The sequence below is a fragment of the Mauremys mutica genome, chromosome 8, assembly GCF_020497125.1.
Source record: "Mauremys mutica isolate MM-2020 ecotype Southern chromosome 8, ASM2049712v1, whole genome shotgun sequence".
Classification (NCBI taxonomy): Eukaryota; Metazoa; Chordata; order Testudines; family Geoemydidae; genus Mauremys; species Mauremys mutica.
The window spans coordinates 73,838,810-73,859,044 of NC_059079.1; the positions used below are offsets into that span (position 1 = coordinate 73,838,810).

Below are 20,235 nucleotides of genomic sequence, written 5' to 3' on the forward strand. Positions count from 1 at the left end.
AAGGAATTCAGCACATTAAAATGACTCTTCAAACAAAAAGGTATTTGAGCCTATTTCTATCCCCTCTTGGTGCCAGAAAAGCACATGGACATCTGGTCAGGTCCAAAAGGAGGTATCTGTGTAGCTTAATAAGTTCTCTCAAGAAATATGGATAACTGTCTGCCTCTTCTAGTGGGATAATGATGGTATCTAGCCACCACTTAAGGCAATTTCTCTGCATTTGCATACTGCATATCAATAACATTGCCACTTGTGGTTATAACCCTCCAATGTAGACCACCACCAATCAAAAACATCTATGAAACAGCGGAAATCACACATTCTTAACCATCAAAAAGTTATTGCCTCCATCCAACAACAAATAAATAAATAAATAAACAAACATGCCAAAATGTTCTCTTTACTATGTTTACTTAATTATTTTTATTTTTATTTTTAAATCCACATTGCAATTCTTTTAAATATTCTAGGATAAAGTACTCTGTTGTGTTACTTTTAAACACAATTTTCATTGTTTTAAGCAGAAGATATCTCACTCTTAGAGGTTATCTGCTGATTTGCACAGAAATGGGCTGGAAACAAATAAGATAAGGCAATTTTCTTTTAAAGTTGGGTTATTTTCAGTATTCCAGCAACCATTTCTATGGAAAAGAAAGCAGACGTGAAATCTAGAAACAACTGAAAGTGACTCAAGGAAAGTGAAAAGAAATTAAAGGCAGTAGAATCCAGCCATGGTGTTCATCACATTAATCCCAATTCGTAAACAAATCAGTTAAATGTGGGGGAAAGGAAATAATTTATAATATATATGGTGTGAAATCCCAGCTTCATTTAAGTCAAAGCAATTGACTTCAATGGAGCCAGGATTTCATCCATGGTGTTTAGTCTTATTCTTGACAAATGACACATATATTTGTTCACTTAGCTGTCCCTTATCAGGAAGAAAAGACCTTCCAGGTGGTGGAAACCTGTTTTACAGCTGTAATAATACAGTTATAATAATTTTACAGCTGTATTAATTACAGTTGTAATAATACAAAAGTAAAAGAAAAAATATATCCAGTTTAAGATCATCCATAAGAAGTAAAAGCAAGGCCTATACATGTCTAATATATAGGTAACTGGCACAACCAGTATGTTTCTGTTAGTGTATCCTGTCACCAAGGATTATGACTTTAGGAATAAAATGTTGATGAATATAATACTATAATTACAGGATTTTGATGCTTACATTAATTCACTGGAACTCTGTGCGAACTAACATATAATTAAATGCTTTATGATAGCTCAAAAAGAAAAACATTACTAATTCTCATTTTCTTTAAAATACTTCTGTGCTGCACTATAAAAAGGAGAAACCTATTCCATGTAATGAGAGAGAAAATGAGAAAGGGCCAATGACACCACCAATGTTTGGGAAGAAATCCAAGGAGATGAAGGATGAATTTCTGGATAAAGCAAGACTGGAAATCCGGAGATTTCCAGTCTTAATTAACTTAATTAACTGGTGAAATTCATTTGAGTGCAGAAGGCCAGCACAAGGTCACATGCTTCTTTTAAACATATTGTGTGGCTTAAGGCCTGGTCTACACTAGGCGTTTAAACCGGTTTTAGGAGCGTAAAACCGATTTAACGCCACACCCGTCCACACTGAGAGGCCCTTTATATCGGTATAAAGGGCACTTTAAACCGGTTTCTGTACTCCTCCCTAACGAGAGGAGTAGCGCTAATATCGGTATTACCATATCGGATTAGGGTTAGTGTGGCCGCAGTTCGACGGTATTGGCCTCCGGGTGGTATCCCACAGTGCACCACTGACCGCTCTGGACAGCAATCTGAAGTCGGATGCAGTGGCCAGGTAGACAGGAAAAGCCCCGCAAACTTTTGAATATTTCCTGTTTGCCCAGCGTGGAGCTCCGATCAGCACGTGTGGTGATGCAGTTAAAAATCAAAATAAAGAAAGAGCTCCCGCATGGACCATGCGGATGTGATCGCAGTAAGGGCAGGCAAATCTGTTCTATCAGCGCTCCATTACAGAAGATGAAATTCAAAATCATTTTTAAAAAATCTCCAGACAGATGCCATAGCAGAGGCTCAGCGCACTGCTGCGTGACAAGCGTAACGGAAAGCCAAAGAATCAAATGGACGCTCATGGACTGGAGGACTCAAGCTATCCCACAGTTCCTGCAGTCTCTGAAAAGTATTTGCATTCTTGGCTGAGCTCCAAATGCTTCTAGGGTCAAACACAGTGTCTGTGGTGGGTCAGGGCATAGCTCGGCAATCTACGCACCCCCCCACCCACCCCCAGAAGTGAAAGGGAAAACAATCCTCTCTTGACTCTTTTACATGTCACCCTATCTTTACTGAATGCTGCAGATAGACACGATGCTGCAGCACTCAACACCAACATCCTTGCTCCCCCCCTGCCATGCGTGGCTGATGGTGCAATAAGACTGATATCCATTGTCATCATCAGCCTATTGGCACATGGGGCAGTGCAAAAGGACTGGTAACCATGCAGACTAGCATCTGTTAGGTCAATCAAGGGTGCCTGCCCCTAATTTTTCCTGGTAGATGGTGCAATATGGCTGGTTACCATCCTCATCATAGCAACAGGGGGCTGAGCTCCATCAGCCCTCACCCTTCATGTGTAAAGAAAAGATTCAGTTGCCCCTGGACTAGGAGTGGGATGCTGGGCTCCTCTCCTACACACTGCTTAATGTCCTGTCTGGACTATCATAGCAGCTGGAGGCTGCCTTCCACTCATTTCTCACTAACAAGTCACTGTGTCATCACACAAGTGGGGGGACAATGCTATGGTAGCCCAGGAAGGCTGGGGGAAGAACAGAATGAACAGGTGGGGTTGTTGCAGGAGCACCCCCTGTGAATAGCATACAGCTCATAATTTCTGCAGGATCTGACACAGAGCAGCTGTGCTCTCTGGTTATGATATACAGTGGTTCTCTAGTACACTTGCCCATATTCTAGGCAGGACTGATTCTATTTTTAGATACCAAAAAGGAGGGATTGACTCAGGGAGTCATTCCCAATTTTGGCTTTTGCACCCCTGGCTAATAGCAGCCAGGGGCACTTATGACAGCAACAGATGGTGCAGTGCAAAATGACTGGCAACCATGATCATCTTTTTACCAATTTATGGATTGGTAGATGGTACAGTATGGCTGGTAACCATCTCTGCTGTCATGCAAAAGCAAAAGCATGCTGCTGTGTAGCGCTGCTGAATCGCCTCTGTCAGCGGCATCTAGTACACATACGGTGACAGTCACAAAAGGCAAAACAGGCTCCATGATTGCCATGCTATGGCATCTGCCAGGGCAATCCAGGGAAAAAAGGCGCGAAATGCTTGTCTGCCGTTGCTTTCCCAGAGGAAGGAGTGACTGACGACATTTACCCAGAACCACCCGCGACAATGATTTTTGCCCCATCAGGCACTGGGATCTCAACCCAGAAATTCCAAGGGGCGGGGGAGGCTGCGGGAACTATGGGATAGCTACGGAATAGCTACCCACAGTGCAATGCTCCAGAAATCGACGCTAGCCTCGGACCGTGGACGCACACCACCGATTTAATGTGTTTAGTGTGGCCGCGCGCACTCGATTTTATACAATGTTTTACAAAACCGGTTTATGCAAATTTGGAATAGTCCCGTAGTGTAGACGTACCCTAAGTGGAATTAAGGGTACATCGGTTTTGTGCTTGCCCTCTGCACATGGCGTGAGTTTCACCTTTAAAGCAGGATTTAAGTGTCAAGGCTCTTTGTACTGGAATGAAATTCAACCTAATTCTATAAAGTGCATTGACATCCTTTGACGGAAGGTACTAGGGAAGTTAATAGTTGTATTATTACAGAAGTTGCTATAATAACTGCAATCATTATAATCAGCAATCAGTGTTATGAGGGATGGAATTGAGAGTGCCTCACAATCGACATATCAAGAGCAATCAGTGATGGAGGTTGCCTGATAAATTTTTGAAGGAATTTATTCCCACACAAAGAAAATGTATGACCCCGTTGTAAGGATATTTTGACCTGAATATTAAAATGAGACATTGCTGATAGCAGGACAAACAGTGGAGCTCATTCTACATTTTAAATACAAATTGCTTATAACACTGTATAAAAATAGCTATACTATTCTAGTCTTCTCTTTGTACCCCTTGTACATTTGTATATTTCATAAAGAGGAATTTAATCATACCACAATAAGAACATAAGAACGGCCACATTCAGTAAGACGAAAGGTCCATGTAGCCCAGTATCCTGTCTTCTGATAGTGGCCAATGCCAGGTGCTTCAGAGAGAATGAATAGAACAGAGAATCATCAAGTGATCCCTGTTGTCCATTCCCAGCTTCTGGCAAAGTTTAAAGCACTGATATCACCCGCCATCAAAAAATATGAAAAGATTATTCTAAATCACAGCCGCCGCACTACCAATATTTTTCATTATCTCAACTGTGAATTTTATGAGAAAAGCAACTTTTAATATTGTGTTGAAAGGTCAAAACATTCATATTAAGTATCCAACACGAACATGGGTTTCCAGAAATGTGAACATTATTAACACCTGTGGATGAAGTCTGAATATTGTTATTTCAAAAGCACATGTTCTAAGTGCCCTTAAAATACTACTGGGGGCTTGGCTACACTTACAAATTTGTATAGGCTAGTGGAACAGCGTTAAGGGTTGAAAAATATAAAGAGAATTCCCAGATAAAATAAAGTTTAAAAATGCATTGCTAAATTCTTTGTTAATACAAACTGAAATCACTACAAAGATTACCTATTCAAAGCCACTCAGCAAGAAGGAATAATTCCATACCCAGGACTTTCGCTACATTCACACCATATTTATGGGGAAAATCCAAGTCGTTTAATATTAAAAATACCATATAGAACTTCAAAATCCACACCCAGACACTACTATCATATTTAGAAAAATTGTGTTCTGTTACACAGAAGTTACAAGTGTTCTGGAGGTGCAATAATATTTCACTTACCGTTCCATAGACATTGGACGCCATCACTTGCTGTTTCTCCTTCTCCCCGTTCTCTGCAGAGTTAGGAAAGTTGGGGCTGAAAACCATGAGGTCATTCTTGGCGGTGCCTTCCCCTACACACAAGTTCCGGCTCTGGCGCTGGGAATAGGACCAACTCCCCACCTCGCTCGAGCACACCACGGTGGCTTTCCCAGGACCGCACATCACTTCCGGACGCGGATGGCATCTCAGGCCAACATACACGACAATCACCAGCACAAACAGCCCGGACACCGAGCAAATGGCGATCATTAAAGACACGTTCATGTCAACCAAGGGCCCTTCGCTCCCGCCCCTTGGCCTCGAGTCCCATTTCACAGCCTGGGGACTCTCCACCAGGGACAGGCTGACAGTGGCTGTCGCTGACAGCGCCGGCTCCCCATGGTCCTTCACCAGGATCACGAGTCTCTGGCTGGGGCCGTCCGCCTCCTCCAAGGCCCGCGTCGTGCTGATCTCCCCGCTGTACACACCCACCCGGAAAGGCCCCGCAGCCCCGGGCTCCTGCACTTCGTAGCGAAGCCAGGCGTTGTAGCCGGAATCCGCATCCACCGCTCGGATCTTGCCCACCACGTGCCCTGCGCCGGCCGACAGCGGAACCAGCTCGGGCCCGGGCGAGCCGCGGACGGAGCCGGCCGGGGACACTGCGGGCGCGTTGTCATTTGCATCCAGCACAAAGAGCTGCACAGTCACGTTCCCGCACAGCGACGGCAACCCGGCGTCCCTCGCGCTCACCTGGAACTGCAGCACTTGCAGCTCCTCGTAGTCAAAGGGCTGCAGGGCATAGATGTGCCCGCTCTCCGAGTGCACCGAGATGTAGCTGGACAGGGGCTGCTCTCCCACACTTCGCTCCACCACCCAGTAGCTCACAAAGGCGTTTTCCCTCAGGTCCGGGTCCGAGGCAGACACGGTCAAGAGATGGGCCCCGGGCGGGTTGTTTTCCTTCACAAACACCGTGTAAACGGGCTGAGGGAAAGCGGGGGCGTTGTCGTTCACATCCGCGATCGCCACCAAAATGCTGCTGCTGGCCGACAGAGACGGGGCCCCTTCGTCTCTGGCTGTCACCACGAGCTTATATTCGGACACTCGCTCCCGATCCACGGCCTCCGCCAGCACCAGCGAGTGATAATTCTTAAAGGTGGAGACGAGCCGAAAGGGCAGGTTCGGGGGGATGGAGCAGGTGACTTTGCCGTTGTCTCCCGAGTCCCGGTCAGAGACGCTAATAAGAGCCACCACTGTCCCCGGGGGAGCGTCCTCCCGTACCGGCAGGGAAAGGGAAGTCACGGCCAGCTCAGGGGCGTTATCGTTCACGTCCAAAACGTCTATCAAAACTTTGCAGTGTCCTGACAAAGGAAGGTTACCTTTATCGTCAGCCTGAATTTGGAGATCATATACTTTATTTTTTTCGAAATCTAATTGCCCTTTAATTCGGATCTCACCGGTATTCGGTTCTATTGTGAAGACATCTCTTCCACTTAGAGGAACAAAACTACTGAAAGAGTATGAAACATCCTTATTAATTCCTTCATCCAAATCTGTGGCATTGAGTTTAATGACTAATGTCCCATTAGCTGCATTTTCGAACAATCGGATCTTATAAACGGACTGATTAAATACAGGCGCGTTATCATTCACATCCAGCACCGTGATCACCAGCTGAACTGTGCTGGTGAGCTCCGGTTTGCCCCCATCAGTGGCGGTGAGTAATAAACGATATATAGGGGTTTCCTCTCTGTCCAGAGATTTCCTTAATATAAGGACTAAACCATCACTGTGTTCGTCGTTCTTTTGCAAATCTAAAGTGAAATATTCGTTTGGACTCAGTTTATAGGTTAGCAGAGAGTTTGTGCCAATATCTGCGTCTGAAGCGTCCTCTAGTGGGAAGCGCGAGTCGGGCAGTCTCGATTCGGCAATACTGAGATATTTTTCATTTACGGGGAACACAGGAGCGTTGTCATTTATATCCTGTATCTCCACTTCCACGTGAAATATCCTCAGGGGTTTGTCCACTATCACCTCCAGGTCCATGGCGCACAGGGGGCTCTGGCCGCACAGCTCTTCCCTGTCTAGTCGCGAATTAACAAACAAAACGCCGCTCTGCAAATTTACCTTAAAATAGTCTCTCCTGCCGCTGGAGACCATCCGGAACATCCGAGACACCAGCTCCGCCGCCTCCAGCCCCAGGTCCTGGGCCAGGCGGCCCACAAAGGTGCCGTGTTTGGATTCCTCCGGCACGGAATAACGGACCTGGCCGCTGCCCACCTCCCAGGCCGTGTGCAACAGAACCAGCCGCAGCAGCTGCCTGGTTACCAGGGAGTCTCGCCGGAGAAGGGCCATCGCGAACTACTTAGAAATCAGTGTTTTCACTGGGGAATGAGGAGGATGCGTTGCAGGTTTGAAAACAGTTTAATTAAATTCAGTTGTTACATCCGGGAGTCTGCCTGATGCGCTGAAAGGCTGGATTTTCAGAGTTTCTGAAGGAGGAGCTGTGTGTTTTCTCCTGTTTAAGTGTCTTTTTAGCCGACAGCGACACCTTGTGTTTCAGACCTTTCCGTAGTTTATATCTTCCAAACTATGTCTTCTTTAATCCAGAGAGTTCAAGCATACGGTTTTCTCATCTTCTCTTCCTCCCTCTTTCCCTCCGCCCGCCAAGCTATCACGGAAGATATCCCTTCGAACTTTATTTCGTTCCGTGCTCATGATAGGAGATAATATTTGGCAACCAACAGAAATATTCTAATCTTGCCTCTATAGCTGAACCACCAAAAGAAGTCTGGGGTTCTTTATTTATGGAAAGGTGTTTTAATCGTTTCCCTTTCAGATCTTTAAAGATTTTATCACTTGATCCTGCACTACCTTCTAATGCACTTCCACTGACACATACGCACCTACATCTTAATATCTCTATATCTTATGCTTATCTTACAAAGATACGTAGCTACGGTTATCTCCGACTCGGACAGACCACAAAATATTGAAAGAACATGGAGGTTTGAAAGGAAAGCGTTCAAATCTCAGGAAATACCAAATTCTTCTCCCTTGTGAATATTCACGTAGATTCTGCCATTATTATTTTATTACATCATTATTTGATTGGTTGGTTGGTTGGGCTGGCTTCTTTAACTACCTCATTCAAGGTGAAATTCTGTGTATAGAAGCATAGTTTTATTTTGAAGACTTAAATTACTTAAATTGTGCATTGCCCTTGAGCTGGTTTTCCACAAGTGCCTAAATGTTTATTTACATCAATGCAGAGGAAACGTGGCACTCAGTAAATATGGGAGCTGTTTAATATTTATTTTTATTCCTATTGTTTTGCCAGTTACTCTCTGCCTTACCTACAGATTATTATTCTACACAGAGTGAAGGCGATTTTTTTCTAGACTTCTTCCTCATTCACTTCACAACCTTTTTAAACTGCAGAAGAAACCAATCGAATTATTTAATTAAAGACTGCATTTTAATGAATATGGATAGATGAGCACAGTTATCGATGTGTTAGAAACCTGAATGTTAGCATTTCCCGATTTTTGAGTGCTTCCTTTTGCAATCTTAGTGTTCTTCAACATTGTTTTTAATGGAATTTCCTACGTTTTTCAAAAATAAAATTGACAAAAACAAATAACTTCCATTCTATTTTTAGGCAGAAATGAAATGCCTTGGCCTGTACAATATGTGCACTCTCTAAAACTAGGGCTTATCTGGAGTCCTGCCTCGCACAATACATAGATTAACAGAACGTACATAATGAGGTATGGCTATACCCCCATTACATACATAGCTTCAGATTTCACATGGGACTATGCAGGGCTCCTTTAAAGCCCAATCTTTATCGGCACACACTTTCGCAGACCATATTACATAAACACTTTAATATTAAATGTTAAATTCTTCTTAACTTTCTTACACATGCACGTCGGGAGCCAGTAGAACATAAGTGATACCGGATACTAAAACAGAAAGTATCAGTTACATGCACACATTTACACAATGCGAACAGAACATCAGGAGATCATTAGAAAGAAAACAGCAACCAGTGCATACGGTCAAAGTATGTTTCCCAATCCTTTTTAAAGTCAGCAAATCTCAAAACCACTTCAACAGATCACTGAAAAGCACATATGCCCCCCCCCCTTTAAATTTAAAGTTTTTACAGACCACTTATTTAGGCACTAGAGCTGTTTTCAGAAATGTTACATATTTAAGGAAAATAATACATTTTACTCTGTTTTATGTAAAAATAATCCGTTGTAACTATCTTTTGCTCTCTACTTTGACTAAACCTGCAATTTAAACTAAAAAGGTAAAAGTTTGAGCAGATTATAAGCAACTGGAAAAGGCCATTGAGAACGCAAATGTTTAGGCAACTTAACTACAGGTGTTTGTAAATACTTTGCTGTATATATATAATAATAATTATAGGCAATATCAGTAAAATAGTATAGCACAATCTGAAGAATAGTTTTGGTCTTGGGCTATGTTACTAGAACCAAAGGCTAAGGCGATATTATAAACCTATTTTATATGACACCATTTTAAAAATTGATATTATTTGAGACAGTGACTATCTCTTTCTTTCCCTTTTGCATTTTTGTATGCACTATAACCTAGTGCACCCATGTGCGATTTGTTTTGCTTTACATTTGTCTATTAGAAGCTTGGGATGTACAAAGAAGGCGGGAATAGACCTATTTAATGCTCAAATAATTCAGCACATTAAAACGGCTTCCCCCATGTTGAAGGTCTTGGCACCAACTTTCATCCACTCTTGGTGACAGGAAAGGCAGGTCAGCTGGTCAACTCCTCTTCCTAGCAGGAGAAACCCGAGGAGACTGATAACTCCTCTGCCCCAATGGAACAAGTTTGTACAGCTGTCTGTCTCCTCCTGGCGGATAGTTAGGGTACATATAGTCACTATGTCAGTACATTTTTTTCGGTTGTTTTAGTCACATGCCAATAAAGTTATCACAAATACAGGATCATCTTCCAATGTATACCGTGCTTACTAACGGCACAAATTAAATCAGTCATATTGTGTATCGAAAAACTGTTCGAAGTCACAGCTGGCTAGCTACATACCACCCAAAAAATGTTCCCTGCATACAAAGGGAAAAAATAACAGGATAAATATATTAAGATGTTCTCTTTACTATTTTTATTTATTTTCTAATGTAGTATCTTTTCCACTTTGTAATTCTGTTCCATTTACTACGGAAAACGGGATGCATTCTGTAACTATTTCCTCCTAAAACAACTCTTGAGCACAGGATCTCTCACTCTTAGTAGTTACTTGTTGACTTTCTGTAGAAATGAAGGTATAAAAATAAGTGACTGTAATTCTTTTTTAAAGGTTGTAAAACCACTGCATTATTTTCCATGTTCCAGAATCCATTACTATTGAAAAAGAAACCGAAATGGAATCTGAAAACCAAAAGCTGGAAATGACTCATAGAAAGGAAGTTAAATAACCATTGTTCATTTTTAAATAAAATCCAAAAGAAGCAGTTCATCATAATGAATGGTATTTTGTAAGATTCTCGAAGATACACGCTCATTCAGTTATTTACTTGTGCATTATCAGGAAATGGAGAACTTCCAAGTAATAAAATCAATGTAAAAGCTAAAAACACAGTGGTAAACAAAAATTGATCTATTATAAAATCTGTAATAAATAACATAAAATAGGGCTGTCAAGAGATTTTAAAAATTAATTGTGATTAATTGCACTATTAAACAATAATAGAATACCATTTATTTAAATATTTTTTAGTATTTTCTACATTTTCAAATATATTGATTTCAATTAAAACACAGAATACAAAGTGTACAGGGCTCACTTTTTTTTTTATTACAAGTACTTCCACTGTAAAAAAAAACCAAAATAAATATTTTAAATAGTATTTTTCAATTCACCTAATACAAGTACTGTAGTGTAATCTCTTTATCGTGAAAGTTAAACTTACAGATTTAGAATTATGTACAAAAAAACTGCATTCAAAAATAAAACAATGTAAAATTTTAGAGCCTGCAAGTTCACTCAGTCCTACTTCTTGTTCAGCCAATCACTCAGACAAACAAGTTTGTTTACATTTTCAGGAAATAATGCTACCCTCTTCTTGTTTACAATGTCACCTGAAAGTGAGAACAGTCATTCACATGGCACTGTTGTAGCTGCAATCACAAGATATTTACGTGCCAGATGCACTAAAGATTCATATGTCTCAACCTTCAACCACCATTTCAGAAGACATGTGTCCATGCTGATAATGGGTTCTGCTTGATAACAACCCAAAGCAGTGCAGACCAACGCATGCTAATTTTCATCATCTGAGTCAGATGCCACCAGCAGAAGGTTGATTTTCTTTTATGGTGGTTCAGGTTCTGTAGTTTCCGCATCAGAGTGTTGCTCTTTTAAGACTTTTGAAAGCATGATCCACACCTCATCCCTCTCAGATTTTGGAAGGCACTTCAGATTCTTAAACCCTGGGTCGAGTGCTGTAGCTATCTTGAGAAATCTCACATTGGTACCTTCTTTGAGTTTTGTCAAATCTGCAGTGAAAGTGTTCTTAAAATGAACTACATGTGCTGGGTCATCATCCAAGATTGCTATACCATGAAATATATGGCAGAATGCAGGCAAAACAGAACAGGGGACATACAATTGTCCCCCAAGGAGTTCAATCACAAATTTAATTAATGCATTATTTTTAATGGGCATCATCAGCATGAAAGTGTGTCCTCTGGAATGGTGGCTGAAGCATAAAGGGGCATACGAATATTTAGCACATCTGGCATGTAAATATCTTACAATGCCAGCTACAAACCTGCCATGCAAATGCCTGTTCTCACTTTCGGGTGACATTATAAATAAGAAGAGGGCAGCATTGTTTCCTGTAAATGTAAACAACCCTTTTTGTCTTAACAATTGGCTGAACAATAAGTAGGACTGAGTGGACTTGTAGGCTCTGAAGTTTTACGTTGTTTTGTTTTTCAGTGCAGTTATGTAACAAAAAAATCTACATTTGTAAGTTGCACTTTCACAACAAAGATTGCACTTCAGTACTTGTATGAGGTGAATTGAAAAATACTATTTGTTTTGGTTATCATTTTTACAGTGCAAACATTTGTAATAAAAATAATATAAACTTAGATTTAAATTACAACACAGAATACAATATATATGAAAATGTAGAAAAACATCCAAAATATTTAATAAATTTCAATTGGTATTCTGTTGTTTAACAGTGTGATTAATTTTTTTGAGTTAATTGCATGAGTTAACTACAATTAATCAATAGCCCTAAAATAAAAGCCTATACCTTTTTTATAATAGATACACCCAGGTATTTCTCACTAAGATGTTTCTTCTGGTTTATCCTGAAAGCCATAAAGAATACTTTAGAAACAGAAAAATTTAAAATATGGGTATATTGTTACATTCATTTGGATGCTTCCCTAGATTCTCTGGAATCTTGAAAGAGATTTCATACTAAAGTGCTTTAGGTTGATGGTCTAGAAAAGACCAGCATAAAAACTCAAAAAAAATTGGTAAACACTTCTGAACTGTATTTCAAAGAGAACAAATAACATGTAATAAGCAGGAGAGAAAATGATAAAGGACAATTGGAATCACCAAATTTCAGAGGAGATCCCAGGAAAGGAAAAATGATTTTCTAGGCAAGAAGCAAGACTGGCAACCATGAATTCTACACTGTGTTTCTGTATCTGTTGCAAACCTTCTGTAGCCTTGGACACGTCATTTCACTGCTCTGGGTCTCAGTTTTCCCACAGAAGTAAGGGGATAATTGCATATAAGTTGTGGTGGCATGGTGAGGAATAATTCAGAGCCAGCACCCAGACTGTTCACCAGTCATGTCCCACTTCAACTCAATTTTGAAGCTTTAAGATTCAATTATAATAGGTTTTCAGTGAGAATAAAGCCGGAATAAAGCGCTACATTTTAACTCATCCTAATGCTTTAAGATGTTTTGGCTTCTTCAGATGGAATGTATTAAACCATTCCAAAGTATTGTTCTTCACGGTGTAGTCATCATCAATGGAAAGAAGAGTCATCATCAGTCAAGAAGAATATAAAGAGCCATGTCTAATAACAAAAATTATAAGGAAGTAATTCTTGGAGGAAAACTCCCCAGGCAAAGAACACGGATGCTACCACCAGATCATGGCTATTTATTTCTTCTTCATAAAAAAATATAGTGTTTCTCATGGAATTAACAGCGCAGATGGTGCTACTAAAAAAAGAGCAAACGATAGCCAATACAATTGCAAATTTACATGCATAATATTATATCCTTTGGCTTTAATCCATTCTAACTGACATATTTCGAATTTCATTCGAATGCTACTAAAAAAACACTTATGTTTAAAAAACGGTATCCAAAGTACCCACCCAAAAGCAACACACGGAAAGTTGGATCGCTAAAAAGATTCATTATTCGTCATTCAAACATGCATTTTACAAAAATATAAATTCATTGGAGAATCACTACTAACTACTTCAAAATATTCTTCAGTGAGACACTGGAAACAATGTATTGTGGCGGGAAATATTATTTAACCAACCGTGCCGCATAGATTAGGCGTCTCCTTCTCCCCGTTCTCTGCAGAGTGAGGGAAGTTGGGGCTGAAAACCATGAGATCATTCTTGGCGGTGCCTTCCCCTACACACAAGTTCCGGCTCTGGCGCTGGGAACAGGACCAACTCCCCACCTCGCTCGCGCACACCATGGTAGCTTTCCCAGGACCGCACATCACTTCCGGACCCGGGCGGCATCTCAGGCCAACGTACACGACAATCACCAGCACAAACAGCCCGGACACCGAGCAAATGGCGATCATTAAAGACACGTTCATGTCAACCAAGGGCCCTTCGCTCCCGCCCCTTGGCCTCGAGTCCCATTTCACAGCCTGGGGACTCTCCACCAGGGACAGGCTGACAGTGGCTGTCGCTGACAGCGCCGGCTCCCCATGGTCCTTCACCAGGATCACGAGTCTCTGGCTGGGGCCGTCCGCCTCCTCCAAGGCCCGCGTCGTGCTGATCTCCCCGCTGTACACACCCACCCGGAAAGGCCCCGCAGCCCCGGGCTCCTGCACTTCGTAGCGAAGCCAGGCGTTGTAGCCGGAATCCGCATCCACCGCTCGGATCTTGCCCACCACGTGCCCTGCGCCCGCCGACAGCGGAACCAGCTCGGGCCCGGGCGAGCCGCGGACGGAGCCGGCCGGGGACACTGCGGGCGCGTTGTCATTTGCATCCAGCACAAAGAGCTGCACAGTCACGTTCCCGCACAGCGACGGCAACCCGGCGTCCCTCGCGCTCACCTGGAACTGCAGCACTTGCAGCTCCTCGTAGTCAAAGGGCTGCAGGGCATAGATGTGCCCGCTCTCCGAGTGCACCGAGATGTAGCTGGACAGGGGCTGCTCTCCCACACTTCGCTCCACCACCCAGTAGCTCACAAAGGCGTTTTCCCTCAGGTCCGGGTCCGAGGCAGACACGGTCAAGAGATGGGCCCCGGGCGGGTTGTTTTCCTTCACAAACACCGTGTAAACGGGCTGAGGGAAAGCGGGGGCGTTATCGTTCACATCCGCGATCGCCACCAAAATGCTGCTGCTGGCCGACAGAGACGGGGCCCCTTCGTCTCTGGCTGTCACCACGAGCTTATATTCGGACACTCGCTCCCGATCCACGGCCTCCGCCAGCACCAGCGAGTGATAATTCTTAAAGGTGGAGACGAGCCGAAAGGGCAGGTTCGGGGGGATGGAGCAGGTGACTTTGCCGTTATCTCCCGAGTCCCGGTCAGAGACGCTAATAAGAGCCACCACTGTCCCCGGGGGAGCGTCCTCCGGCACCGGCAGGGAAAGGGAAGTCACGGCCAGCTCAGGGGCGTTATCGTTCACGTCCAAAACGTCTATCAAAACTTTGCAGTGCCCCACTAACGGTGGATTCCCCTTATCCTTTGCCTCAACTTGAATTTCAAACAGATTAATATCTTCAAAATCTATATTTCCTTTAACCCTGATTTCTGCAGTATTTTGTTCTATCCTGAAAACTTTTCTTATGTTTGGAGGAACATGGTTGGTAAACGAATAGGAAATATTCTTATTAATGCCCTCATCCATGTCAGTGGCGTTGAGTTTTATGACTAAAGTCCCGTTAGATGCATTTTCCAATAATTTGATTTGATAAACGGATTGATTAAATACAGGGGCGTTGTCATTGGCATCCAGCACAGTGATCACCAGCTGAACTGTGCCGGTGAGCTCCGGTTTGCCCCCATCAATAGCGGTGAGTAATAAATAATGTGCAGGGATTTCCTCCCTATCAAGCGGTTTCTTTAACACAAGCACTAAAGATCTGCTTTTCTCCTTCGTTTTGTCTTCTACAATGAAATGTTCGCTTGAGTTGATCTTGTAGGTTAGCAGCGAGTTTGTACCAATATCTGCGTCAGACGCGCCCTCTAGTGGGAAATGCGAACCTGGAAGCGTTAGTGATTCTGCTATACTCAGGTTTTGTTCGTTTACCGAAAAAACAGGAGCATTGTCGTTTATATCCTGTATCTCCACTTCCACGTGAAATATCCTCAGGGGTTTGTCCACTATCACCTCCAGGTCAGTGGCGCACAGGGGGCTCTGGCCGCACAGCTCTTCCCTGTCTAGTCGCGAATTAACAAACAAAACGCCGCTCTGCAAATTTACCTCAAAATAGTCTCTCCTGCCGCTGGAGACCATCCGGAACATCCGAGACACCAGCTCCGCCACCTCCAGCCCCAGGTCCTGGGCCAGGCGGCCCACAAAGGTGCCGTGTTTGGATTCCTCCGGCACGGAATAACGGACCTGTCCGCTGCCCACCTCCCAGGCCGTGTGCAACAGAACCAGCCGCAGCAGCTGCCTGGTTACCAGGGAGTCTCGCCGGAGAAGGGCCATCGCGGACACGGGGTGCGGGTTTATAAATCAGTTTTTTAACTGAGCGAACCGCAGAGTCCAGTTAATGAGGAGGATGAGGTACCTTTGAAAACAGTTTATTTAATCCAACCCTCTCACATCCGGGAGAGCCCTCCTGACACGTTGACAGGAAGGGTTTTCAAGTCTTCTGTGGGAGGAGCTGAATATTTCTTTCCTGTTGAAAAGTCCCTTTAGACATCAGCGACACCTTGTGACAGAATGTGTAAATACAACAGCGAAGATTTTTCCCCATATATGTCTTTTCTACTTAATCAGGACTTTCATCTTTCACTACTCTGCTAACAAAATTTCTTTACGCAATTTTTACTTATTTTACATCAATGCATTAGGCAGTAAAATATATTTTCATCATTTTGGGAACGACTGACAACTGATTGTTTAATGTGTAATTTTTATAATATTCATATAATAATATTTACATTTTCTTACCTCCCAGTCAGACATATAAGTAAATCAACTGTTAAACTTAATTTTGAAGCCACAATTTTTAAAAAATATTTTTCTCCCAATTTCACTCCAACAGCTCCTCTACTGGTTCCATAATCTCACATATTTATCATGGGGAAAATATTTGTTAGTAAATGGTGATGTCAGAAATTCACTCCCATCTTTAACCAGCATCATAGTTCTGTGAGATATTAACTATGAAATTTGACTTAATATTTACAAGATAGATACCAGGACAACACTGTCCATTCCTCACTGATTAAAACTATAAAAAGGGTAATTTTTCCCATCTTTTTCAATAGTCTTGTGAAACCTATGGGAGTTTATATATGTGTTTTGGACTTGCTTGCTTGCTTTCTAATTTCAACAAAATTAATTAATAAAATCTGCACAAATTGAAACTAATGTCCAAATCAAAATTCACTACCCCCACTCTAAGACATGGTCCACACTACAAAGTTAGGTCAATGCAAGGCAGCTTACATCTATCTATTTGTGCATGTGTCTACACATAAGTTGGTCTCCCACCACTGTAAACACCTTGTTACACTGACATAGTAACACCACCTCCCTTGTGGCATAGAGCCATGAATGATGTACTTAAGTCAATGCAGTGCGCGTGTAGACACTATGTTACTCATGTTGATCCTAACAGTCCTCCAGCAGCTGTCCCACAATTCCAGACACTGAACGCTTTGATCACCATTGTGAACTTCACTGCCTGTGCTCATGGAGACCGAAATCTCTCCCCTGCCCTTTAAAGCCCTGAAAATTTTTGAAATTCTGTTTCCTGACTGCCCAGCTTGGTGAGCACACCTACAAGCTCTCCACTGTTGAGTGCAACTGCCCAGCCGACCATGCCGGCAATATGCACCAGACGCACTCCTGCTTGGAGTAGGCAGGAGATATTGGATCACCTGGGAAATGGGGAGAAAAGGCTGTGCAGTCACAGCTCTGAACCAGCCATAGAAACATTGACATCTATGAGCAGTTTGATCAGGGGATTCAGGAGAAGGTCTATGACAGGGCTCAGCAGCAGTGCCACATGAAAGCCAAAGAGCTGTGGCAGGCATACCAGAAGATTGGGGAGGCCAACAATTGATCTCATGCCAAGTTGCAGACCTGCTGTTTTTACAAAGAGCTGCATGCCAGACTCAGCAGAGACAACATCACAGCATAGGGGGGAGGGATAGCTCAGTGGTTTGAGCATTGGCCTGCTAAACCCAGAGTTATGAATTCAAACCTTGAGAGGGCCACTTAGGGATCTGGGGCAAAAATTGGTCCTGCTAGTGAAGGCAGGGGGCTGGACTCAATGACCTTTCAAGGTCCCTTCCAGTTCTAGGAGATTGGTATATCTCCAATTATTATTACCGTGGATACCTCCAAGAAGCCTGAGTCACAGGCCTGTCATGTACAGTGAGGAGGAAAAGGTGGTGAAAAAGTAAAAGGATGAGGGACAGGCAACAGGGGGCTCCAGCTACACAGCATGCCAGGACCTGTTTTTGACACCACCGTAGTACAGCCATTCCAGCCATTTGAGCACAGATGAACTTGATGCAGGGGAACGAAACTTGGGTAAGTGTGTAGATAAATTTTCAGTTACAAGGATGGCGCCCCCAAAGAAGCAGGACACATTTGGCTTTTCATTAATATACTTGTGCTAGAAGGGGTAGTGGTACAACCAAGAGAAGTAAGGCTGCTATCTGCTTTTCTTTCCCATCCAAAGTTAGGCAGGACTGGGGGGACCTATCGAGCAGTTAGTTTATGTACACAGGTATGTCCCTCTCTCTCTCCTGAGAGAACTTGATGAAACTTTCATGGAGGAATTCTGCAATCCTCTGCCCAAAGTTTCTAGGGAGGGCTGCCTTATTTCTTCTTCTGTGGTAGGACACTTTCCCATGCCACTCAGTGAGAACTTCAGCAGGCACCTTTGCAGTACACAGACTAGCAGCATACGGACACTGGCATCTTTGGTGTGTATGTGCTGGAGGGCTGGGGTGAGCTCAGTGCACAGATCCAGGAATGTGGCCTTGTGCATCCAAAAGTTCTGCCACTGCTCAATGTCCCAAATTTGCATTATGATACAATCCCACCAGTCAGTGCTTGTTTGTTGGGCCCAGAAGTGGCATTCCATCTGCAGCTGCTCCATGAATGCCAACAACAACCTGGAATTGGTTCTCACTGTGTTCCACAGCAATCTGTCCTCCAATGAATCATCATTTTCCCCAGTCATTTGGTTCTTACTTTGTCTCTGCAAATACTATAGAATTGTGCATCCTGTGCTTGCAATGCTCATGACAATAGTGTAGAGCTGTGCAGGCTCCATGCTTCTATCAGAGATGATCATAGAATCATAGACTTTAAGGTCAGAAGGGACCATTATGATCATCTAGTCTGATCTCCTGCACAACGCAGGCCACAGAATCTCACCCACCCACTCCTGTATCAAACCCCTAACCTATGTCTGAGCTACTGAAGTCCTCAAATCATGGTTTAAAGACTTCAAGGGACAATGAGGAGGGCATACAGGTTTTTAGGATTTTGAAAAAAGGTGCAAAAATTATGGGATACAGATACCTTTATGGGATGGAGACGTTTGCAAACTGAGAAGTTGACCCCATGCTCCCAGTCACCGCTGAGTTGACTTGTTTTGGCCCCCTCATACATTGGCAAAACGAACAGTGGTGAGTTGCACAGTGGGATGCCTACCCCTAGTGTGCCACACTGCATCAACACAAGCACGCCTAGTGAGTACTCACACCACCAACACAAGGAGTCAAGTATGCACACATGCAAGCGAAGAACTAACTGCAGCAGCTGTATACCCATGTAACTTGAGTCAACATAAGATTGTAGTGCAGACATGGTCTCAGACTGTCATCACCATCAATCACTTCCATCAGCCCTCCTTCACCAAAAAAAATTTGAAAATTGATAGGCTATGAGGTATGTCATCTAGGTCAATACCCTCACGTTCTGGTGCACCAATAGTTAGCAAGTTCTAGATTCAGGGGCCCCACAGTGAAAAATATCTGGCTTCCAGTTCCCTCCCAATTTTAATTAGGATCCTATGAGTTCAGATGCCTCAGCTGATCTCAGTGGAGCAGATAGGCAATCTGATTTCACTTCTGATTGTACGAGGAGAGAGGCAGTCCCTGAGATACCTAAGAAATAAAATATTTAGACCTTAATAGGCTAAATTCAACAACCTAAATTGCACATAGAATTAAGCTGCAAAGTGCAACAAAGTGCAAACTAATACAATTAATGCAGAACGAGGATAATACACACTCTGTGAGAAGCACCATCAAGCAGGCAACTATGTTCTGCAATAGCTGATGTTTCTGGGTGTCTTGCAGGTTTCCCAATGTAGAAAGAATTGCAGGAATCCAATATAGAAATGATAAAGGCATGGATTACTGTAGTGCAGGCCACATCCAAAATAAAAGGATGCAACTTCCTGGCCAAGGATATATGTCAAAAGCCACTCTGAGTCATTGCTAACTAGATTTCTAGGAGCACCTGAAGATTCCACAGAAACTGTGGACTAAACTATTCTATAGAAACTACGATCTATGAATCACAGAAACAAAAAATGATCCAACACTCTAGTCTTAGAAAAAGGACACTACTTCTGCCATTTCTTCCAATTATTTCTGCCAATCCAATCAGAATAATCTGCATGTTACCCAAGCATCATAACTCCTAGCAACTGAACCATCTGAAGACCTTCACGCGTGAAACTGCCTCAC

General features: G+C 43.0%; 1 protein-coding gene across 13 annotated transcripts in view; it reads right to left on the minus strand.

Moving 5' to 3' along the window:
• The window catches only part of LOC123375395 (protocadherin alpha-C2-like), a 334,194-nt gene that overhangs the window by 192,458 nt on the left and 121,501 nt on the right, over window positions 1-20,235 (minus strand). The window contains exons 1-2 of one of the 13 annotated variants that reach the window (XM_045026250.1): window positions 13,640-16,074; window positions 10,302-10,357 (exon numbers count right to left, since the gene is read on the minus strand). The exons of 10 other annotated variants lie outside the window; for them this stretch is intronic. In XM_045026250.1, coding sequence (XP_044882185.1) covers window positions 10,343-10,357; window positions 13,640-15,997 — 2,373 coding nt within the window. In that variant the 5' untranslated portion in view covers window positions 15,998-16,074 and the 3' untranslated portion in view covers window positions 10,302-10,342. Of the gene's footprint in view, window positions 1-5,020; window positions 7,502-10,301; window positions 10,358-13,639; window positions 16,075-20,235 lie in introns of those variants that run through there. 2 more of the 13 variants (XM_045026242.1, XM_045026231.1) reach the window with 2 other exon arrangements.